The 24990-nt window shown below is 44.1% G+C and overlaps 1 protein-coding gene across 30 annotated transcripts in view; it reads left to right on the forward strand.

The window, feature by feature from the left end:
• Positions 1-24990, forward strand: part of macf1a (microtubule actin crosslinking factor 1a) — a 224325-nt gene that overhangs the window by 163917 nt on the left and 35418 nt on the right. For all 30 annotated transcript variants that reach the window (XM_051391458.1, XM_051391467.1, XM_051391460.1 and 27 more), the window contains 2 exons: positions 117-434; positions 585-767. In XM_051391458.1, coding sequence (XP_051247418.1) covers positions 117-434; positions 585-767 — 501 coding nt within the window. The remainder of the gene's footprint in view (positions 1-116; positions 435-584; positions 768-24990) is intronic.

Here is a 24990-nt window from a genome sequence, read left to right on the forward strand (position 1 = left end):
TGTGTCAGTGACCTAGAGAGTAGAGAGACGATCTTTCGGCTGGAAGGCAGACGTTTAATTTTGTACTTTTGAATTGTGATGTACCTTTTTATAAATTAGTCTTTTACCTCCATCAGATCGAGCAGTGCTGCTCCTCCCTGGAGTCCCGGCTGCAGGGAGTTGGTGAGGTCCAGTCTCATGTGCGTGATGTCTTCTCACGCCTTGCCGATCTTGATGATGAACTGGACTCCCTCAGCCCCGTCGGACGCGACGCAGACTCCCTGGCCTCTCAGGCCGACGCCCTGAAGGGCTTCTTGTCCCGTCTGGCCAACCTCAGGTCGGAGCTGGAGGGTCACGCGACAGAGTGCACCACCATGCTACGACGAGAGGGCTCCTCCCCTGACCTCCTGGCTCTCAGGAGGGAGACAGAGGCTCTGAGCCGCCAGGCCGGCAAGGTGAGCGGGTCGAAAGATGATGATGATGGTGGTTGTCATAATTTGGTGGTGACATTGTTTAGTGCAGTTATTGGCTCTATTTATGTGATGTAAAAGTTAAACTGGTTTCATCCAGTCACAATTCCTTTATTTCTGTTCCCAAATTTCCAGCTGAGTGAGCGCGGCCAGGGCAGGTTGGACCAGATCGAGGACGCTGCTGAGAAGGTTCGGGAGTTCTACAGGCTGGTGGCCGAGCTGCAAGGCCTGCTGGGAAGGGCCGAAGAGGGGCTGAGCGCACAGGGCATGGTTGGCACAGAGGTGGAGATGATCAAACAGCAGCTGCAGGAGTTCAAGGTAGGATCAGCTTCTTTTTGCTGGCTATTTACATGGATTTGACCTGTGTGGTTATGAGTGTGCATTGTGTGTGTATGGGAAGTGGCAAGAAGTACCGTAGAAAAACATTTCACTGTGTGTGTGTTGAGGATGGTTGGAAAATGTGAATGAAATCTGATTTGCAGTAGTTTCTTATATTCCTTCTTTCTTCATAAAATCCCATTTCCATAGAGTTTTTGTTGACATGTGCTACAGTACATGTGTATTTGTCATTGGCCTCAGCAGTTGTGATATCAGCTTGATTGTGTTGGTACAGCTGAGAGAATCTAACTGAATTCAGGGTGAAAAGGTTATACATGTTTGTGTCACAGTTTCTTCCTTTCCCATCATGCTACTGAAACTAATTTGCACAGTTAAATAGAAAATCTTCAGCGTAACATTAGCTTAGGTTTATGGCACAGCTGTGTGAGTGAGTGTGAGTGAGTGAGTGTGTGTGTGTGTGTGTTGTGTGTGTGTGTGTGTGTGTGTGTGTGTGTGTGTGTGTGTGTGTGTGTGTGTGTGTGTGTGTGTGTGTGTGTGTGTGTGTGTGTGTGTCATGAATACTGACAGTCAATATTTGTAGAGCCTCTGAGGGAGGTCTGTATCCATCTTTTCCTCTTGCTTATGTCTCTAGAGACCATGAGGTAAGAGTGTGTATGTCTCTTTGTGTGTCTGTGTGTGTTAGGGACTCCTGTGGTGTGTCAGGAGTCAGAGATGGTGATTAGCTGAGTCACATTTCTCTTTGTAATGCCTGACACGCTGCTGAATCATGCTGCACTTTTTCTTTATAGGACAGTTATGATGCTTTCTCAGTGTTGCTCTTAACATTTCCCACAAACACTCTCTTTGTCTCTCTCTCTCTCTCTCTCTCTTCCTTCTCTCATACACACATACCCACTTGATGATGTTTAGGGAGGAAGATGGCAGCCTCCACCCTTCTGGCGTTTTGAACTTGTTAGCCTTGTCATTGTGGTGATGGACGTTGGTCTAAATTTGATACTGTTTCGTTTTTACTCCTTCTCTGGTGGTTAACGTCACTTGGTTCTGTACTGTAAAATCATGGGAACATTTCTGTACTGCCTCTCTGTTGTTGCTTTTTACCTCATGCAAATTATTGTAGTATAAATCAAATCAGACTAAAATACAACAGAACAATAATCATCCTGCCTTAGAAATTTGCCAATTGTCCATTAACAATTAGCAAATATTAGCATATTATATACCTGAATAAAGAAAATGAGGAGTTGTATAAAAGAAGCAACATTTTTATCCCTAGAACACGAGTATACTAGAAATGTATGATGAATGATGATAAGTATGTAAAAATGAATGTGTAAACTAAGGCTGCCACTAATATTTATTTTGGTTATTTATTAATCTGTCAAAATGTTTAATCATTTAGTCAATAAATGGCAGAGAATAGTGACAAATGGCAGTTTCCCAGAGCCCAGTGTGTCAGCTTCAAATTGGTCGTTTTGTCCAAAAAACAGCAGCAAATCCTGAACATTAGAGAGGCTGGATTCAGGAATTGCGTGCCATTTTTCTTAAGAAATTACTTAAAAGATTGTTTTGATTGTACTTGTTTACCAGTTACTTGATAAATACTGGATGTAGAGTGGACAAAAAAAACATACATTTTTCCAATTCCAGTCATTTGGTCAGAATGTGAAATATGTTTGTTCTCGGATCTGTGCGTGGAATGAAGGAGAAAAAGAGCCAGAAAATAGGCTTCATGTATGTAAACACATATATAAATTATATATTATAGTCTGTTGTTTCCTTCTTGCAATATTTTGCTCTAAACGACTGTCACTCATTTCTGCATTTAAAGAGAAATTCTACTTTTCTGTCTACAATTGCATAGGAACTGACCTCAGGAATGTGCTTTGCTGGCACCTCCATTGTATTTTATTGCGCTACTCCGCTGCTCATTTTTATGGGTACAGACTGCTCTTTCAGTCTGACTACTATCATTAAAGAGCACGTTTTCTTGCCATGATGTAATTTCCTGTCCACTTTAGAAAACTATGTATGTAAGTATGTGAGAGCTCAGGAGAAGTATGCACGAATCCCCATGCACAACCAGCACGCTTAACAGTATTTTCCCATCTGCATTTACTCAGAGAATGTGTTTTTGAAAATGACTGATGAGTCATATGATATGAGCACTAATCAGTTTTGTGCATTTGAAACATTTTTGTAGGACTCCTGCTCGTTCCGGAGAGAGTTATGGGCTCCACTGTTGTTAAGATGTGTGGGTGGATCAAAGAACATTTTTTCTGCTGTTTCTTTTCATCATCGTTCCTTCTTTTTCATTCCTACTCGCTCTTTTTTCTCCATCTTAATTTGTATATTTAGTAAAACCTCTTCACTGCCCTTACATCTCTCTCACTTGACCTACTAACCTCTCTGTGTCTGCCTGTTTCTTCTTCATCCCTTCCGCCTGTTTCTGTGTCTCTTTCCCTCCTCGCCGGTCTCTTAATGAGAGCAAGCCGAGTGAATGTGTGGCATAGAACAAACAGACAGAGGAGATAAAGAGGTGTTGAGAGGAGGAGAGGAGGATGAGGGAAGGGAGAGAGAGAGAGACGGGGAGAGAGCTGTGAAAAGCTAAATAGGCTACACTTGAAAAAGAGAGCCGGATCAGACAAAGAGTGTGAAGCTGTCACATGTATTTTGTCTGCTGTGCAGTTAAATGAATCATGTCAGTGAGCAGGTTTAAAGGTGCACCATCGCTCCAGACTAGAGGTAATCTGCCGAAAGAATTATTTCAGTCAGCACATTTACAGAGACAACTGATTTTTTCAATAGAAACATTTTATTTCACATATCAAACCAAAGGAACTCGTTAAGAACAAGCAGATTTTTTTAATATTTATTTTTTTTATCCCTGCATTAGATTTTAAGAATTATTTTGGACAAAAGATGCCATGACATCTTGTTTTTTTTAGCAATCTTTTAAGTTTTGAATGAATGTACCTGGGTGAGCTAGAGGGACTTGAGTGGATGAAAAGATGGATGGATAAATATTTACTGAATGTCTTAACAGTCAATAGCTGAATAAAGAAATACCTACTGTAGTGTTGATAAAAAAGATAAATGCAGTATTTTTGCCATGAAGATAATTACTTATTAAATAAGATGGCTGTATTTGGATTACTTATAATTAATCTCTGATATTTTGTTTTGTAAATTTGCCAAAATGCTCTCATCTTTGTGGAGTTTTGTTTTCCGGCATCTTTAAAAAAAAAAATCAATTTAAAAATTGCAAATAAAAGAACTAAACCATTCAAGGCATTACTAAGCCCAGACAGAATGAGCCGGAATGTGGGTGTTAATCACGTTATTCGTTGTTATTCACTGATTAGGATTTTCCTCCATTAAAGCTGTGAACTGTGAGCGGAGGTGCAGACAGACTGGGTGCAAAAGTAATGGCAGGGGCAGAATGTATAATAGCTACTGTCTGCGGGGTATGTAGAGCATGGAGAAATGGTCTGTCACTATCTGGGGGCAGAGGGGTATTTATAGGAGAGCAACGAAGGGAGGATAGCGGGAGGGGGGGGATATTGTCGAGACTAGAGGAAAGGACAGAAAATAAGAGTCAAATCGGAGGAGAACGGCAGATCATCGTGGAGAGCTTTCAGACGTTCAGAGAAAGATAAAGAAATAACGGGATAGAGGGACAAAGCGAGAGGATTTTTCCATGTATTGCTTTTGTCCTCCATCTGACTCTTTTTCGACTTCTTCATTTCATTTTTATCTTCTCGTAGCTGCGGTACATATCGCCGGCTCTGATAGTCCGAAGAGGGAGAGAGAGGAAAAAAAAAGATGTGAAAATCTCTTTCGTCCACTCTTTGAAGCCACCCCCTGCCCTGCTTTGTTTCTACCTCCCTCTACCTTCTCTCCCTCTCCCTCTCGTTCTCTGTAACTGATCCAGCTCGGCTCATTTCAAACCTAAACATGTCTGTCTGGCTCCAAAACAGACCAGGCCACCCCTCTCCCCTCTCCCCTCTCCCCTCTCCTCATCCTCCTCCCCTCCCCCACCAGACCCCATTTCCAATCCAGAGGGATGATGTCATGCCGATGCTTAGAAAGACGAGGGAGCTCAGGACTCTGTGTGTGTGTGTGTGTGTGTGTGTGTGTGTGTGTGTGTGTGTGTGTGTGTGTGTGTGTGTGTGTGTGTGTGTGTGTGTGTGTGTGTGTGTGTGTGTGTGTGTGTGTGTGTGTGGAGGGCGGCCATGGGATAAGGGGTCATGGGAGTGGGAGGTGATGTTGTAAGATTATTTTTCAAACTTCTCAACAGTGATCTCACAGTGAATTACTGTGTCAGTGAGAGAGAGAGAGAGAGACACAGTGAAAGCGCAGCCCTCCTCTGTCTGCTTCTTCTTTATTAGCGTTCCGTCAAATAATAGCACTAGTTCATAACACAGTACGTATATAAATAAAAACCTTTTGGGTATAAACGCTCAATACTCTTTTGGTACCAACCAAAATGTGTCACTAGCACCAAGAACTGAAAGCTGGCGCCAAATGTCTGCTCAGATTCTTGGTCTTGTTTACTTATTTCTTGAGTACACTTTGCTGTAGTTGAACTTTTTGTACAGCTGCTTGTATTCAGACTAACATTTGAGAACTTTGTCTTCTCTCATAAATGAAAATGTTACAACAAAACATGTTGTTTTTTTAGGCAGTTGTATCGGCACTAATTTGAAATGATACAATTAAAAACAAAATTAATTCATCTCGTGAAAGCAGCACGATCTGCAGAGCAGCAGCTCCAGTCCTCAGTCAGCATCCATGATGTGTTCAGGCACAGTACTGAGTGTAGGTCACCCGCGTTTGGCAATCCAATACACCATTATTAAGTGTAAAAATGAAAGAAAATAGATGTGAAGCGTAAAAATATGCTTTGGGTCGCAGTTACATAAGTATAGTAAAACACAAGCCATTACGTGGCCTATAGAGACCGATGTATTGAGTTGTCAAGAGATGGATGACTGAAAAAAAACGAGGCTGAAACACCTCCTGTGTAATTGCGCTGTAAAATCACTCCCTGTTTACTATAAAGTTCACTCTGTTTACTGTCCGCCATTTTATGCGTGTCCAAATTCTGAGTGTGGAACTTATGAACTGTATACTGCTCTCAAACATTCCCACAACGGAACAAATGAAGTAATGTCCATGGCACGTACAGTACTTTCTGCTAACAATCCCTCAATACAGACCGTCACATTTTTTAGATTAGAAAATGTAAGTCACGCGACTCATTGATAAGTGTCTGAAATCTCAATTTACTGCACAGTGTCTGTTGTTTGAGGGTGATTGAGGGAGTGAAGTTTTGTAAGAGAAGCGGTATCAGAAAGTTTTCTGTCTCTCTGTTTCCCAGTCAGAGTATTGCTATTTATCATGTACATGTTTATACATGGCCATCCTGTCTGCACATATGTGCTACTGTGGAATCTGTGTTTGTATTTAGGGTTGCTCTGTGGGCCGACGAGAGGTGTGTGTGTGTGTGTGTGTGTGTGTGTGTGTGTGCACTCTGCATCAGAGGATGCTTCTAATTCCAGTCTTTTTCGGGGTGCAATCTGGAATCTCAGCTGTCTCCTCACCCCACCCTCACACACAAATACACACACACACACTAGGGTGTGGCATCAACATCCCTCTGCATGCCCCTTGCTCCCTCCATCCCTAAGCAGCTGACATAGTCTCTGGGTGGGATGAGAACACACAAACACACACACAAACACGCACACACATACACACACTGGTGTTTTAGCAGAGGGGCGTTACGAGGCTCTAAACCCGTAGCTGCAGATGGACATTCCTGGGAAGGGCTGGTTAGTCTGGGTGACAGCAGAACAGGAGGCATGTGTGTGTCTTTGTGCACACGCGTTTGTGAAAATCCCTGTCCTAAATCATGGCTGCACGCCTCCCCTGTCTTCACCCCCTCCATCTCCTTCTCCCTCACACCTTTCACCTCCACCTCTTTCTTATTTTATCCTCCTATGGTCTCTCTTACACAGTGGTCTCTCCACCTCATCATCGTATATTCTTTTATTCCTTGGAGAATCTATAAGCCTGTGACTCAGTGTCCTTCCCCGCACCAACTGTGTCAGCAACTATTTAATGATGGGAGTAAAAGTCAAGCCAAACTGGGCCAGCAGCTCACTGGTTGTCTTTGGGCACATGCTGTGAAGCTGGAACCTGTGCTAATTTTCACCTATAAAGCTGCTTACACATTTAAATTTTAGATTTTGGTAATTAGCAGTTAGTAAGTCAAAAGACATTTTAACTTTGGAGCTTGTCCAAAATAATGAGGCTTGTAAAATATATTTTTTTTCTATAACTGACCTGATTGAAAGTCACTGTGTGCTGAAACAAGCCAGTGCACTGTAGCCCATAATGTGGATGAGTAAGAGGCCCTCGGCAACGTTTCTGTTCAGGTCTGGAAATCATAAATCATTTGTGACATCTACGATCCCAGGCGAAATCTGCATGTCCAGCTTTTGAAAGGTTACTGCACAAGTGTCTAAATGTGTCTTTTTGAAAAACGCATCAGCATTTCAACTGTTGTGGTTTTACGAGGGAAAATTCGGCTCTTCATTTATCTGAACTGAACATGTATGTAAAGTCACACGATGAAAGGAGCTGACGGCAAATGAACTCTGTTGGAGTACGTTCTTACCCTGCCCATTCAGACTGCATCTACAACAGCACCAAGAGTTACCAGTTAACCTGTTAGCAGCCATGTTGACTAGCCTAATTCAAACTTGAAGGTGTTGTGCAGTCAGAAGAGTTCAGTGTGTCAGAACCCAGTAACCCTCCCATGACTCCCCAGCTAATCCAAGTCATACGTCATCTGGGCGACAGTGCTGTTTACTGGCGCTCTGCATTTTCCTCGGCTACTTTCAGTTCTCTTTCTGTTTTCGTATTCATGCCTGTTAGTGTGTGTGTGTGTGTGTCTGTGTGTGTGTCTGAGTGCGTCACTCTTATTTCTGTCGGCGTGTGTTCATTTTGTCTCTCTAAGGGGCTGATTGGATCATGCTAACATAATTTCTCTAATCACATAACCTCATTCGTCCGGCTGAACCTTCCTGTAACCTACTGGCACACACTCGCACACAAATAAACTCATACAGACACACACACACAGACACAGACACACACACACACCTCTCACCTCTCACCTCTCTGTGTGTGTCAGTGTCTGATCGAGAAAGTGTGTGACTGTTATGACTTTGGGTTGTGTGATCTAAATATGTCTGGGATGGTGTGTGTGTGGGGGGGGGTGTAATGTCTTAGCCTTTCCACTCTCAGGTCCTGTATTGTTTCAGCTGTTGTGAATTAGAAAGGCATGCCGCGGCTCGGCCTTGCCTTCTCACTCTCCTTCTTTTTCTCTTTCCTTCTCTCAGTTCGGTGGAATCCAATATACTCTCCTGAGATGAGTTGGGACAAATATTAATAAGATATGTCCAAAAAGACTCTTCTAGAAGTAAAAGTAAATATATTGTTTTACTTCAAACAAAATGATTTTATGGGAAAATCTAGATTCACATGAACACATTGGATTCACTTTTTATGTATGTAAGTTGTTTCAAAAAGAAGACTTGAAATGAATTTTGTTTCATAACGCTGATATTATTTCCATACATCTCAAGGAGCATTATAAATGTGATACTATAAACTGAGTGTAAACATAAATATCATATTAATGGCATGGATGAAAGCAGAAAAGAGAGAGAGAAACTGAGACACTGATGTTGTGAGTCATGTTGAAGAATGAAGTCAAAGAAACTTTAACCGTTTATTGTGTATGAAAACATATAAATATATCTAACACAACTGATATTATTACTGTACATCATAGCAAGTAATAGACACCTGATAGAAGGCCATAAACAGTGGGTGTTAAGGGGGAAATAATATATTATAATACATGTTTTTCTCAAGATATAGTTGACCTCAAAGTTGACAGTGATGGTTTTTTAAACTTGTGATGACTGCATACGTCATGGTTGAGCCACCTGCTGATTTACAGCGACATAGAGTATAATCCATAATAAACCAAATAAAGAAGTGCCATTTTTGCATGCAGAGACTTTTGCTGACGCATTGTACTGTAGAGGTGTAAGATCCTGGTGAGAAGGAGAACCGGGTGGGCGTGTGGATGTGTGGGAGGTGGAGGAGGCTCAAAGAAAAAGAGAAGAGGAGTTGGTGTGTGTGAAAAAAGCGTGATGACCTACAGCACTGACCTCTCAGCGGGCAACCTCACAGGTGTTGTTTGGTGTGTGTGGGAGAGAAAGAGAGAGAGCGAAAGAGAAGGTCACTGACAGAAAGAAGACAGGAAAAGCCTATTTTTACCACACAAATATTTCCCAACTGGTGAAAACTGCTGCAGAGAATTGACCTCCAAAGTGTTTATAATGTGGAAAGTCCTTCCTGCATTAATCGCACATGGACATAAACTCCATCTGTAACATAGACTGCCAGCTGAATGAAAACACACAATGAAAGCCATGCTGGGTAGAGAAAGTGTGAAGTTTTTATTTGCCTAAAAGAATGTGTGTGCGTGTGAGTGCGCGCACGTGTGCGCACATACAGACTAACTTGCTGTTAAATTGAAAAGCTCAGAAGTAGTCGCCCACCTGCACACGTCCGCACACACTCAGCAAATCAGCCACAAAATCTGCAAAGTCTGAAACTACCATTATGACCAGCAGAGGTGTGTGTGTGTGGATGATTGACAGGCGTGTTTATTGAAGTTATTGAGCATGATGGTGGAGGTGCATGCCTTATTTTCTTTGAGGTGTGCGTGTGCATGCATCAGTGTCTTTATGTGACTTTGGGTGTGTGTGTGTGTGTGTGTGTGTGGGTGTGGTGTGTGTGTGTGTGTGTGTGTGTGTGTGTGTGTGTGCGGGGTCCGGGTCTCTTTGTGTCTGTCTCTCTCTGCCTGAGGAAGGCTGAGAACAATGCATGCTTTCACACGCACATACGCACAGGCAGGTGAAATGCTCTGCTAGTTAATATAAAACTACCCCAGAGAGTTGGAAAGAAGGAAGGTGGGTAAGGAAAGTAAAAGCACAGAGAGAAAGCGAAATGGCAGTTACATTCTTCCTGCTGCCGGGTTACCACAGAGGGGGGACGGATGGAGAGAGATTGAAAAGCAAGACGTCAAGGAAGAAAATGACATTAAATGACAGTGTTTTGAAGAGATGGATTGTGGATTTAGTCTGGCTTGGGAGGAAGGGAGAAATGAAAGGATAGAGATGGAGAAAAGTATATTTTCCTGTCGACAGGTGTTCCCCCATGAGCAAATAAACGACCCAGAAAAGTCAACAGTACGTGCTTTATGCCCTTCACCTGTGTTTGTGTTTATGTCACTTAGCTCCACTAAGTGGTTTCAAGCCTCTAGACACAGACACTGGCAGTGTGAGCCTTTAACTTGGGCAAAACCACAACAGCATTATGTGTGAATAACAGGCCATTTAGTGGACGCTGTGATCCAGAGTGCTACACAACACCATGGCTCTAAAGTTTTCCTCCCCAGTACGACCCCCAGGGAAAATTAAACCCCTAATCCTCTCGTCCCTTCACTCCTCTCTCAACACCCGCCCTCCTCCTCTTTCCGTCAGTGCTGTGACTCTTTAACCAGCCGTGACGGCTGAGGAATGAATGAAATTTATAGAAGAGGAGGGGAGCTCGGGTAGAGTCCGCAGAGAACTCAAGTTTAATCTTAAACAGATCATGGGGGGTCATGGGTGGAGGCATAGAGTCATGTCAATAGTCAGTGAGGCAGAGGAAGAAGGGGAAGGGTAAAGGGCGTCATTTGAATGAGCAAATTAAATGAGCTTAATCTGTTTATCAGTCTCTCATTGTTTTCTCACTCCTTTACTCCTTAATCTTTTTTGGTTCTTGCCCACTGCCTGTCCTTGCATCTCTCCTGGTAGCTGGCCCACATCTGTGAATGTTTGGGTTTAAATCTTGTTGTGGTCTATGTAGAGGGGATTGTCGGTTAGCCGTGGGTCACGCGAGAGTTTGTGAGCTCTTGCATGTGTGTGTGGGTGTGTGTAGCAAACCAGTGACAAACCCCTTTTGTTTCTATGAAGACGTTTGCCTTGGACGCGGCAATGACAGCTGCAGCGCAACTGACAGAGAGGGGGTGGGTGGTTGGAGGGGGGAGGGATGGAGGGCTGGCAGTTAAAAAGAAAGAGTGGAGTATTTAGCATATTTGACATGCAGGCCACGGGCTGCTCTGTGCAACAGTTGAGAAATAGAGAGCTCCATTTGTGCGTATGGGAAATATATTTCAAGGGAAAGGCATGAACAAGAAAGAAAAAGAAAGAAAGCAGGCGTGCTTTGGTTCAGATCAGCCGAGCTCTGCCAGACTGCTTTAAACAAACAGACTGGCTGAGAAAGGAGGGCAGAAGAGAGAACAAGAAGAAGAAGGAGGAGGAGGAGGAGGAGGTGGAACACCACAACTAGCTCTGCGAAGCCTGTAACTTTGGATAACAAGAGAAAAACTTCTCTGGGGCTGCAGGTTGCCTTTTCCCCCTTGTGACTAACTGGGTGGCTGTTCAGAGGTTTTGTGTGGCATCCTGAAGAAACAGACAGCACCCCCCCCTCCTGTGGTGTTTTTTGTGCACAACCCCTTTTCCTCTTGGCCCCTCGTCTGTGACTCACACACACACACACACACACACACTCCCTAGTCGGATTGGGTTTCAGTGAAGGCGCAGACGGGAATGCACAAGTGGAGCCTGTGAATATCACAGACTTTTGTGTGTCTGTATCTCTGCCATGTTTATTTTTTACACCAGCAGCGCTTTTGCTACTACCAACTCTACTTCAGCACGATAGAAGGATTGTGGCTCAACTGGAAGCCTGAAAAAACTCTGACAAAGGAGGAAATAATGGAGTGAATAAAAACGGACTGGACTCACTTCCTTGTCTGCCTACGGCCTGGACAATTGCTTTGGGAAAAAAAAGACAGCTCATTACTGATAAGCCTCTTTCTCTCCCGTCGGCTACCAGTCCCGCCCCCTCTCTCCCTACCTCTATCACTCCCTCTATCCTTCTGCTGTCTTTCTTTTTCTTTGACTCTGTATCATTTCACTCAGAGGACAGTGTTTTTGGGCTCTAAAGAGGGGGAGGCAGTTTTCCCCCGGAGAATTAAGAGTGGATTACAAAGCTGTGATGAATGTAGCCATGAATGTAGCCATCTCACATCACTAGCCCCCTTCTCTCTTTCTCTAACCGCAGTGGCAGAGAGAGTAAGAGTGATATTGTAATATTTGCTGCCTGGAGTAAATCCTCATCTTGGTTATATTACATTTAAACATTCTTCTTTTTACTTTTCTTCCTGTATTCATTTGGAAACTGTTTTAATAGCAGAATGTTGCTTGCTGCTCAGCGTGGGATAATCAGCTGCATCCCAGTATTCAGCTGATATTTTTTTTTGGTATCGAGCAAAATCCTCCTCTGCACAACTCTTTCTCTGTGGCTCCACGCCCCCTCTTAGTACCAAGCCTCCCTCTTGATCACTACTTAACTCCCCTACACCTCCGTGTCTCTCTCTCTCTCTCTCTCTCCCCCGTCTTGTGTGTTTTTTTTCTGTTTTTTTCGGAGTGAGAGGAAACCAGCATGATTGGAGCACTTCCTGTGTTTTAATACCAGTGCAGGAAACAGAACAAACGGAGCTGAATTCAAACACAAACAGCAAGTGAGCAAGGAGGGAGGGAGGGAGGGAGAGAGAGCGAGAGAGCGAGAGAGAGAGAGAGAGAGAGAGAGAAGGGACATGTGAGTGAGTGAGAGAGGAGACGAGGGGGGAGCAGCAACAGAGCGAGAGTGAGAGGAAAAGAGGGAGATTTTTTTAGCAGCTGCAAACCATTTCAGCTGTGTAGTGGCCTGAGAACAGAGACTGGGAGTGAAAGAAAGAGAGAGCAAAGCTTGGGAGCCCACACGTCTCAAAGAGAGAAAGAAAGAAAGAAAGGAAGGAGAAAACTGGGATTGCGTGGCACTTTGTTTCATTCTCAGTACGGAGTCAGGAGCAGGAGAAAGAAGACGGCAAAGAAAAGAGCGAGAGGGAAGGGAGCGTGTCCTGGGATTGTCTGCTGGTAAAGAGGGGGAAGACGCTGCCTGCAAAGCTTGGACTAGAGCTGGGAGGGCTGTCTGGGTCTTTGCCCTCTGGATACAGTCCCACGACTCACTGCTCTGCCCTGCTCGCCTGCCTGCCTGCTTGCCTGGCTGGTCCAGGATCCAGCCCCCAGCCCCCAGCAACCCCCCTCCCTTTTCTATCTACCCCCAGATGCCCTCTTTCACTCCAGCCTCACCCCCTCCAAGATCCTGCCTGCTTTCGATCTACTGTACCACCTCTCCCCTGGAGCTGTGGATGATCTGAGGATGAGAGAGAAAGAAAGCAGGATAAAAGAAAAGAATTGAAACATTAACAGGGATTTCTTCACGTAAAAGCCGACTGCTTTTCTCTTTGTTCTGGATTTAGCATTTTCTTCAAATGAGAGACTTGTATGAATGATGGGGGGGATTTTCTTTCACTAATGATGGTGATGAGATATCCTAGACAAAATTAGGGTTTGTTCTGCAGTCACAAAGCCCTGATTCTTTGTGATGGAAGCAGAAGACAGGAAAAGAAAAGCTGTGGACTGCTTGAACACTCACCGGACCACAAAGTGGCAGTGACTTGGTAAAGGGATTTCTATTTTCATATTTTTCTCAAGTTGCATTTGCCCCAAAAAGCTCTGAAGGATAGCCATTTTCTGTATTTTTGTGTTTTTAATTTACTGGATTTCATATTCTCGTAAATTTTTCCTGCAAGGAATTTTTTTTTACAAAGCAAGATAAAAGTGAAACAAATCCATGGAGTATTATACTTTCCTATTCATTGCACCCCACGCAGCTTTTCTTTTATATAACAGAGAGTGGGTTTTCTCACCTTAAAAGGAGACTTTTACACTTCCCTGCCTGCCTCTCACTGAGACTGTTGAAGTTGTCCAAGCCCTCTCTGGCTTTTCCTGTTGTGCCACAGAGAGGAGAGGAGACTGGGGAGTAAGGAGGCAGGAGTTTAGTGATAGTAAAAAAGGAGTCAAGGAATGAGTTGCTGTACATGAATATGGAGGAGAGATCTGCACTCTGTGTTTATGATAGCAAAACAAAGGGGTGTTATCTACATGGTCCTCACCTCACCTTGGACTTTGTACTTCTCGGAGAGGGAAATGATTCTTTCCCTTCCTCCCTCTGTTCATCCCTCCACCTCTCCCTCATTCCTAACAGTCTTTCAAATAAACAGGGCTGGTGATTAATATGGTGCCAAGGGGGAGGGCTGTCTCTCTCACTCCCTTGCTGATGCCACACAGCATCTCAGAAAGACCAAGGAAATGCACTACTGTTGAAGTGACATAGGCAAGAACGCAACATACACCAGTGGAATGATACTGTGGATCATAAAATTTTGAATATTTTTTAGAATGTGAAACCTGAAGGATTTGCTAAATGCAGCCAAATGGACTGTGTGACTTTGTGGATTATTGGACTGGGGACAATTGAAGGTAAAGGAATTAATTTTCCCCCAAATTCTTTTTTGTGTACTGTTTTATTTAATTTGCCACACCTGCACCTTAAACAATAGGGTGTCTGTGGCAGCCCAACAGAAGTGAAAAGGACAGAATGGGGAAGCCCCTGAGCCGTCCGGACTGCTTAAGGCAGAACCCTCGCTGCCTTGGAAAAGGTGATGAGGATGAGGCATACATAGAGGATTGCTATGTCCCCCAGCGATCCATATATGATACTATGCGCATCAATGAACAGATTGACCAAGGGACCAAACTGTGTCAACCTTCAAGGAGCACTCTAGGCTCTGGTGGGGAGGTGAGAGGAGAAGGAAGTACACTATCCAGCAACGGCACCATTGGAGCTGATTTAGGTGGAGTTTTTGTCTCGCGGAATGCAGATAATGCTGGTGGAGTGAAGAAACTAGATGAGAGAGTGATTTTTGATGCCTTAAAGCTAACTGGTGATCCTCAAATAATGTCACCACCAGTTGGCATTGTAGGTTCAGGTTTGCCTATTGCCCCTTCCTCATCTGGCTCTGGTGGGGTAGCTGCAGTGGCCAAGAGGCGGCATCAAGGTGGTGATAAGAGGGACAATCCAAACCGTCGCTCTTGGAAAGCCTTTATGCCCCCAAGTTATCCAGAGTTTGCCGAAAGACTTGAATTCTCATCAGTTGAAGGAGCAGAAAAGCGTCTGTCTGGGGCAGGGATTCCTCTCTCTCCTCTACAACCCATTCCTTCTCACCTCCCCCCATCCACCCCTACCTCATCAACTCCTTCCTTACCTCCTTACACACCCTCACCCCTATCATCTGCTCCCCACACTCCTCCTGTCTCTGCCTCGCCTTCTTTGACACCCACAGTTAGCCCCGTGCCTCCTCTCCAGCAGCATCCTCTCAGCAGGCATAAGCAGGTTCATCCTTTGCTCCAAAAGCAACACAAACAGACTCATGCGGTGCCGTCACCTTCCAAAGAACAGTTACCTGCCTTTGGCCAGACTCGCGCACCCCAGGTTTCTGGAAATACACCACAGCAGAGCCCTTGTATATCCAGACAGGTAGAGAGAAAAAGGGACGGGCACAGACGGACTACCAGCTCTTCTAAAGCTGGAATTAGGCAGATCCCAGAGGAGCCTGTTGAAATAGTTAAGACCTCAGATTCAGAGAGGGACTCTCCTCTTTTGGACCAGGACCAGGGGGACAGTGCTCCTCTCATCCCACCAAAACCAGTCTTCTGCCCTCCAACCAAGGCCCGCACATGGCCCCGCAGTATAACAACAGGGAAAAGAACTCAGGTTGGCTTGAGACACAACTTCCCTGTACTCCCCCCTTTGCCTCCCCTATTGGGTGAGGATAACAACACAGATGAAGAGTCACTTTATCTGCTAGACCCCCCATCTCCATTCCTGAAGGAGGAGGAGGGGTTAATATATGGAGGTTTGCCTCTCTCCCCGTGTATCAGTCAGGAGGGAGGTGATGAGGGTCTGCTTGGTTGGGGTGCTCAGGGCAGTGAGCTCAGAGAACGCACAGCCTCTGAGCTCAAATTTGAGGAGGATGAACGCAGGATACTGCAGGAGCTTGAAGAACAGGAGCAGGAAGAGTGCAGAAAAATGACTGAGGAGGAGGAGGCTTGGAAAAAAGAAAGGGATAAAGCAGAGGAGGAGAGAGCTCAGAGAGAGGAAAGAGAGTGGGAGGCAGTTCTTAAATTAGAGAATAGGGAGATAATTGACCAGTCTTGGGATAGGGAAACACTGGAATCAGAGGGATGGGATTTAACAGGCTCTACTGGACATTGGCCTGTATTGACTCCCCCTACAGGATTTGGAGGCCCTGGGGTGCCCAGTGCCTCACCCTGCCCCAGCTCAGGGGCTGAGTCAGATGACCTCTTCCTAGAGCTGGAAAGGCAATGTCAAGAAGATGAAGGAGAGGAGGGAGTGGAGATGAGTGTAGATCCTGAGCCTTTTGATCCCTACACGCTTCCTTGTTTAGAGGAAGAGGAGGAGGAGAGGGAGGAAGAAACAAAGACTGCCTGGGTAGATTTTGAAGGAACTCTTCCTCTAGATGCCATTAATTCTGTAGAGCCTGAAAGCGTTGTACCAGGCTTAGAGAATATTACAAAAGACTCAAATTTAAATCACTCTGAGCACATAGAACAGATCACAAAATTTAAGCGGGTGCGAGCACAAGACTGTGAAAAGGAACATGGCATCATTGATGAAGAATGTGATGTTGACTATAATGAGGATAAGGCCGAGGTAGAGGAAGAAGAGATGAGTTACCCAACAGACTCTGCTCTTGGTCAACAACTAGAGTCAGACTCCAGTGGGGTCCACATGTCCCAACCAGACCGGACTGGTATTAGTGAAGTAACTCAGACAGACTTTGAACAAGGGAGACCTGCACGGACCGAAACAGACCCAGATAGTGGGGCATCATCGGAGCGTGATGACGAGGATGGTGAGGAGAGAGCCTCCTCTCCATCTCGAAGCCCTCTGAACCCTTACACTGAGGAGGTGGAGCAAGTGGAGGAGGAGATTGAGCAGGACCAGGGAGAATTGAAAGAGGAAGAGGAGTTGGGAACAGAGTGGGATGTGTATGACCAATCTGAGCCAAGTTTGGACAGTAGCGAGGGAGTTCTCATGGATCACTCCCTTGAGCCTCTGCACACGGTTGCAAAAGAAATCGACAATGAATGTACACAGGATGTTGACGTTCAAATTTCCTGTCAAGAAGATCTAGTCCCCTCAGAGATTAGCAAGCCTGTCGTGGCAATAACTTGTGACACAGAAGGGACATGCTTTGCATCAGAAACGTTTGTTGTCCCCGTAGATGTGGTCTCAGGACTGGACATGCCTGGACGAGATCCCGATATGGAAACTACAGCAGGTGTGACAGCTAGCACCCCAAAATCAGACTCTGTTCCTCTTGTACATGCTCAACATACAGACTCAGAACTGCCTTCCTCTGCACCTCACTCACCTTCTAAATCAGATTCTTGTGGTGCTGGGTTGGATACTAAAGACTCTGAGGCCTTTGTGATATCAGATAGTTTTGTTTACCTGGCTGTGTCTGCACCTACCCAGTACCCCAGTAATTGTCCCCCATCTCCACTTGAGGACTCCATTCCCCCGAGTCCTGTCCCCAAACCTCCCTGCTGCACAGACCCAGAGGAGGAGGGAGCCTTTCTTTCTCCCGACAGCTTTGTTTACATGGCAGCGCCTGAACGGCCCCAACCTGGTACCTCAGATGTCTGCTCAGCCTGTGAGGATACTCAGGAGCTGGACTTGGACTCATACTCTGAAGGGACTCATTCTGGGATGGATGGGGTAGAGTTTGTCCTAGGTTCTATGACAGGGGACAGTGACTGGGAGTCAGATGGCTCTGCTCTGGACTTTACTCCAGTCGTGTCCACAGACCAGGCCTGGGACCAACTTGAGCCAGGCCTGCTACAGAGCCTATTTACACAGACAGAGACCAGTCAGGCATTGGCCTGTAGGCCCCAGGAAGACGGGCCCAAGACAGAGGCAACACCTTGTCATGCAGACCCCCTCTTAGAATCAGGAAGGAGCTGTAAATCAGAAAATGAATCGACAACTATATTACCAAGTTCCGACACTGACATAGAGGCAGAGGTATGCTCTCATTAAAATTTTTGATGATTAAGATAATTGATTTCTATGAAAGACTTTGTACTGAACTTCATATTGGTTCTGTCCGATGATGTATTTAGTCTAGACCGTTGTACGGTTGGCATAGTAACAGTGAACGGTTAATTGAATAGTGCAGACATACTGTAACATGGAAATGGCGTGCATCTGGGAGGTAGTTTACTTAGCATATTTATATATTCGGCCTTTAGCAGAAGCACTAATCCAGAGTGATTTGGAACAGATAACACTTGGATGGAGTGTCTATAAATGCATTGCCAAGAGAAATAATTAAATTGAACCACATAGACCTTGGCTCATTTATCTATTTAGCCTAAACAGAGAGGATTGGTCGATGAGGAGTAAAAGCTGGGTAAAAATCTGTTTTTTAGCAATGAATGCATTCGAAGTGGACACACAGGCATAGCATGGAAAAAGAATTGGGTCAGGTAGCTAGGCGTTGAGTGTAACTGATGTAGACATAGCATGGAAAATGTATGGGGGGTGAAGTTATGTAGACGCCATAATTAGCTAGTTGTGTTTGAGTAGTGGGGCTTTAAATGATTGCAATATGATGCTCAGAGGGGGGGTTTTGCTACTTATGGGAAACTACCCTCAGGGTCGCTCAGTGTGAGTGTGTGCATATGGTGTGTGTTTGGGTGGGGGTCAGTGCTAATCTACACTGCATGCACATTTTTGAGATTGATCACATGTTTATTTGTGTGAAGCTAAAAGAGCAGTGTGTGCCTGCGGCCTACTTATAATGGTGATCTCAAGTGCAGAGTTTACAACATTTATCTCAAGGGCACGCTATTGTTGTGTTTACACTCTCTGCATATAGAGTACTGAATGCAATGTTTCCATACAAAGTCATGGGTGCTGGGCGTATCCCAGCTGTGTATGTACATGAAGTGATACAAGTTTTCCTTCTTGTTTTAAATAATTTGTGAGAAAGGTCAGTTTGAGGAGGCAGTGTGTTTGTATATGGACTTCTGGATGACTTTCACAGTTTAGGATGATTTGGTTTCTGAGAATGTAATCACTGTCACAGTATACACAGTGTTACTGCTGTGTACTGACATGGATCTGAAATGGATATTCTATAAACTGCTGCAAGATTAGCTTGGCATGGAATTGACACAGAGGACTGTCAATGTGACTATGTGTTGGACTCTCTGCATTCATCTGCATTCAGTCTTCAACTGTTTTTTTTGTGTAGTGTCACTCCTCTCCCATCTACCTCTGTTTGTGTCTGACTGTGTGGGCTGCATGTAAAGGTGTGTGTATATGTAGAGTGTACCTCAGTGTGAGTGTGTTTGACAGGCTGTCATGCTTTCCAGGAGCTCTGCTATGACTCAGTGTCTGGCCCAGATTTGCCTGATCTGAACCTTGTTTTTGTTGCACAGACCCTGAATTTAGCTAGTTTCTGCAGAAATTCAATTTCACTACCAAAATCTAACCCAATTATCTTTCATCAATGGCTTTCTTGTCACCAAATTTAAGTCTGAACTATTTTTAATATGAAATATTTTGTGACATACACAGTGACCCAATTTCACACCTGTTGTTAGAGGTTTAATGTCAGATAAACTTCATTATTTATTATCAGTGCACATCATGAACAAGCAGTGTATAATTTGGGTGGCCGCTGATGCACCTGATCCCATGCTGACGAGGCGAACTGCTGCTCCTCTTTTATTAAATTATAGTTTCCATCAGGCAGAAGTTTCCTGTTTTGACCGGTCAGTCACAACTCATTTACTCTACCCTGTGAGGGTTTACGAGTACATTTGGCTGAGTGTGTGTTTGTTTGGGTGTGTAACTGATTTTTGTTTCTTTATGTATGTATCAGTCCATGTCTGTTTGTTCTCTCTGCTATCGCAGCCTCTCTGGCTTCAGTTTAATGTAATCAGATGTCGAGTCCACTCAGCCTCAGCTCTAACTCAGAGAATCACAGCCATACAGAGTGCCGTAGAGCACGTGATCTATATCAGGCTTGATTAGGTGGGGAAAAAGCATTTGATAGTCGGAAAGTACAACATTTTATACGTGTGCTTTGGAGACATTTTGTAATGCCACACATAGAAGGAAATGTGAAGTCTTTGAACACTCATAAGAGTAAACTTGAGATTTTAGATTTAGATTTTAGATTTTTTTTTAACAGCTCAAAGGCTACGAAGTTGCTTCCGCTGGCACTGTGGGCATTTCTAGACACGAAACTTGGCTCCAATTAAAAGTTTTGTCCGAAAAGGAGACAAGTAGCATTTAATAATGCACACTCAAAGAAAAATCACTGTAATGATCCTCAAGCCTAGTGTGCATATCACTAATGGAGTGCTACCACAGAAACACTGGCTCCTTTATTTCTTTTAGCAATGAATGATGTATGATGATTTGGAAATTTGACTCTCGCTTTTTGTTCACATTTCTGAAAGTTGACACATGCACTTTTTTTGTGTTATGAAATCCCCTTTATCCAGCCATGCTCCCTCTCCTCAACTGACTCTCATTTTGTCCTTCCCAAACCTCCCTCTTCTCCCCCCCTTTGTGTTCCATGCTTGGATGGTTTTGTTGCTGAGATAAGGAGGTGAGAGGTAAATACTGTGGCTCTCTGCGAGGGGAGCTGCCTCTGCCAACACGGCTACACAAACAGTGTGTGAAGTTGTCTGGGGAGTATACATCTAGATTTCAGATAAGAATATGCCAGGGCTAACACTGGAACTGTGGGCTGGTCTCTGTTGCCTGTTGACGGTCCAGTCTTTCGTTCTCCGTTTTCTTTCTGTATGTTGTGCACCAACCCGTCTCCCATTTCATTCCATCTCTGTCTCTGATATTTCTTTTCTTGTCTCCACTGCACTATTTTCTTTCTCAAATCTATCTCTTTTCTCTCCTGTTCTTGTGTCTTTGTATACACTAAAACAAACACAGATAGACACACTGAGTTTAGAAAGACAAAGACACAGACACAAAAAGAGTTATGACAGGCGACTGGGAGGTTGGGTGCAGAAAGCTATTGTTTGCACGCGGGAGCACCTTTTAGCGCTACATGGGGCTTTGGTACAATGATAAGAGGGCTACGCTGGCAGCCAGACACAAGCAGAAGGTCTTAATATGGAGCTAATTTTAAGGCACATTGTATGTATGTGTGCCCCACAGACAGACGGACAGATGGATTAGCTTTGCATGCTGTTTGATGAATTGGGGCGAGGGAACACACAGTACAGACAGACTGACCAATGGCAGCTCATACACAGATTTAGAGGCAGGCAGTTACAAAATTCAGTGCTTCACTCATAACCCATTAGCATTCGTTTTTGCTGTCTGCCGATACAAGCTTAAAAAATGGTTTTCTTAAAAATTTGAGGGCTTATTTTTGCCATGCATGACCACATTGATGAGCACAGAACGTGGTATGCAGTCTAAACAGATTTGGACTTCAGAACTGATGTTGTTCCCCAACCTATATGACTGGAAGTAGACCTCTTTCGCCAATTTTATGTCTTATTTTTGGTTTTGAAATCAGCTTAGACCTGCTGTAACTGTGGGTTTCCATCTGCACATTTTCAATACAAGATGGAATGACAGGAACAGATAGACCTGAAAAAGAGGAGGAATTGAAAGACAGATGTTGAAGCAGATAGAGAGGCAAACGGGCACAGACAGAACCAGGTGGCTTCTAGTCCGCAGCTCGTACATTTGTGTTTTGATTGATGTGATAATTCTGGTACTGAACAACCGCCTCCGGGATAAACCTGCGAAACATGGAGAGAGAAGGGGGGGCTGGCGTGTTCAGGAACACAGAAAAGCATGAAAGCAAACGCAGGAACACATTGATCTCACACTGGAATTGAATTTAGATGCGCTTAAAATGTAGAAGTGTAGATCAAATATTTGAGCGTTTTTTCAATGTTTTTGCATATTTTTGTCTCTGTGCCTGCCTCTGCATCACTCCCCCTCGCTCACAGTGAGACAACAAAGCTCTTAAAAAATGATCCAGTAGCAGTGGTCTCCTGTTGGATATGAACAAGAAAGCTCAAATCTGGAAAAAAGAGGAAAAATTATATATTACTCTCTCTTTGTCTGTCACACAGGGAGTTGATTAGCAGAACAGTGATAGCATGAATGAAGGAAAAGGATGCGTGTGTTCACAAAGAAGTATTTCTGTAGGGACCATGAAAGGAAAGGGAGGATAGTGAGGTTTGAGCAACATGCTTTGAATGCAGGCCACATTTGCATGAATTTGTATCTGTTTGTTGATGTTCAAATAAGGACACTGGTTTGAAATTATTAACCCATTAACCCTCTCATCCGTGTCTCACAGATCGGTCAATCCGTGGCTTAAAGCAAAGCCTCTCTGGCAAAATTGTTTTCCCCCATCGAGTTTAGTTTGGAAACAGATTTCTACTCTTTCCTTCCTCCCCTCATTCCTCATTCCATTAAAAGAGAAAGGAGGGAGAGAGGAAGGATGAGGGTTGAAAGCCAGGAAGAGAGTGAGAGACGAGGGAGACGGGTGAGGGAGGAGGTGTGGGGTGGAAGGAAAAGCAAGCGATAGCGGTGCTGTTACTGGCTGCCATATTGCTTTCAGGAGAAACACTTTACCCATGGTACGGGATATTCAGGCTGTTCATTTTTTCCCTCTGGTTTTCTATTTATCACTCATGTACACTAAAACACACCCAGTTTTAATAGAAGATTCCTGTCTTTCTTCTGCTCGTCTGTTTTTAATCACATACCAGTTTCATTTCACCACCTCTTCAGTCCAACTGCAGCTTTAGAAGCAACACTTTAAAGATACACACGTTTGTGATATGACCACTAGCTCTTTTCATGACAGATCACGTAGCTATGGAAATCCGTTATGAAGGGAAAGGAAGATGAAAGGAGAGTTCAGAGAATAACTTTAAAGCCTTTATAACAAGTTGGAAAACTCAGCGTGGCTAGGCAACATCCTGCATGCTCCTAATTTATTAGCATATTTTCTTTTTTCATATGTTTTGCTTTATTTGCAGCAACAGTGGCCGTTAATGGAAAGCTGCCATGTTTCTATGTGCTGCCATTAGTAATTCTCTGCATGTATGTGCGTACATGTTCCCCATCTGTCCCGATTAAAAAATCGATTGTCCTTGAGTGATGTTTTGGACACGGGCCATCAACACAGCTATTACTCTCTTCCGCATTATTAGCTGAGTGTAGAGCATCCACACGTATGTTTGTGTAACACAGTCAGTTCACAGATTCTAAAAAAAACACTATTGGGTAACACTGACTCCAAAAATCAGATGTTTGCACTTTTGTTTTACTCTCGAGGTAAGGTTAGATTGTCCTTAGTGTTACCCTGTCTGCATTTTTGTTGTTACACAGAAGCATCGCAGTCATGTGCTTTCACGATTTGATCTGATTTGCTAGCAGTGAGAAAACTTGTTTGCGATGTTTTGGTCATGGTTCAGTCAGAAGAAGATGATGTCTCATACTTTTGAGCATGATTTAATATGATCAGTTTTGTCTATAAAAAAGCACCACATTTAGAAGCTTTGACCTGCAAATGTTGGGAATTCTTGCTTGGAAAATGACAAAATTGTCAAAATAGTAGCCGATTAGTTTAATCGTTGCAGCTCTACTTAATGGTGTTGCCCTCTTGTCGAACCAAATGTGTGATGAGTTTGAGGTTTTGCCTCGTTTTTCCTTCTCTGCCTTAAGCAGACATTTCTGTCTACAAGCTGTTTTCTTGTTGATTTTCTTCAGTCACCTCAGTTTATTGTTTTTGAATGCTTTTCTGCAAATCCAGACGGACTAATTCAGGCACAAATCGCTGAAAAGCAGACAGAAATCTAAAATTCTGACAATTGCTGCAGTTGTAGCAATTCAACAACCTCTTAAACTGATGTCTATTTGACAAGAAATTACAATACAAACAGTATTTAGTCACATCTACTTACATCCCAGTGTTTTTATCGCCTGTTCACACTGAACTGCGGCTGAAGTGAGAATGCCAGAGCGGTCCAGATGGAGAGACGGGGTAGGACGTGGAAGGGGGAGTAAAAGGGAAGAGATGAGGTAGAGAAGATGAGCGATGAGGAGGAGTAGGAAGGATGACAAGTATGGTGGTGATAGTTCACTCAGCTCGGTTAAGAGTGTGTGCGTGTGTTGCTGCGTGCTGGCTGAAGTAGGGAAGAATGACAAGTATGTGGGACATTTTCCAGAGCTCTGGTTTAGTGGAGTCAACCACTCTGAGCTGGTGAGGGAGAGAAAGAGCAGAGAGGGCGGCCGAAAGCGAGAGAAAACACAAAGAGAGCGACAGAAGCAGAGGAAGAGGAGGGAGAGTGGACAGAAATGTAATAGCACACAACCTATAACAGGTTTATATACACCCAAGTGTATGTTTAGATGGTGAATGGGTGTACTTTCCCTGTTTTTTCCTTTTCTGTTGCCCTCTATCTCTGACACACACACACACACACACACACACACACACACACACACACACACACACACACACACACCAGGATAAGGCGTAGGGTGGAGCAGGTCATGGCTACAGTCATTGTTGTTCTGGCCGACAGACTTCCTGTTCCAAGCAGCTATGACGCCCATCACCACAACACAGCTGCGTCCAGAGTGGACAGGAACACACACACAAACTGCTCATTCATATTTAATCATGCACAGAGATTCATACCTGTGGAACACTTAATCATTTCTTTTTTTACACACTAACACATGCACAGAATAGGAACTGTGTGCACAAACACACACACACTCACACAAAGCCTTGGCATGAAGAACCTGTTGTTTGATGCCATATTTAAACCAGATGAGCAGAAACCTGTAAACCCTTTGATTACGACCCACTGCGGAGACTCAGACACACGTTCCAGCTCAACCACTTCCAGCCAATACACAAGACCAACTCAGTATTTTGTCTGCATGTCTGTAAACATCCCCAACACGTCATAAATCAATATGCTAAAGCTTTTAAATGCTGGTGAACGTGTTCTGA

Source organism: Dicentrarchus labrax, unplaced genomic scaffold, assembly GCF_905237075.1.
Source record: "Dicentrarchus labrax unplaced genomic scaffold, dlabrax2021, whole genome shotgun sequence".
In the NCBI taxonomy this organism is placed as follows: Eukaryota; Metazoa; Chordata; class Actinopteri; family Moronidae; genus Dicentrarchus; species Dicentrarchus labrax.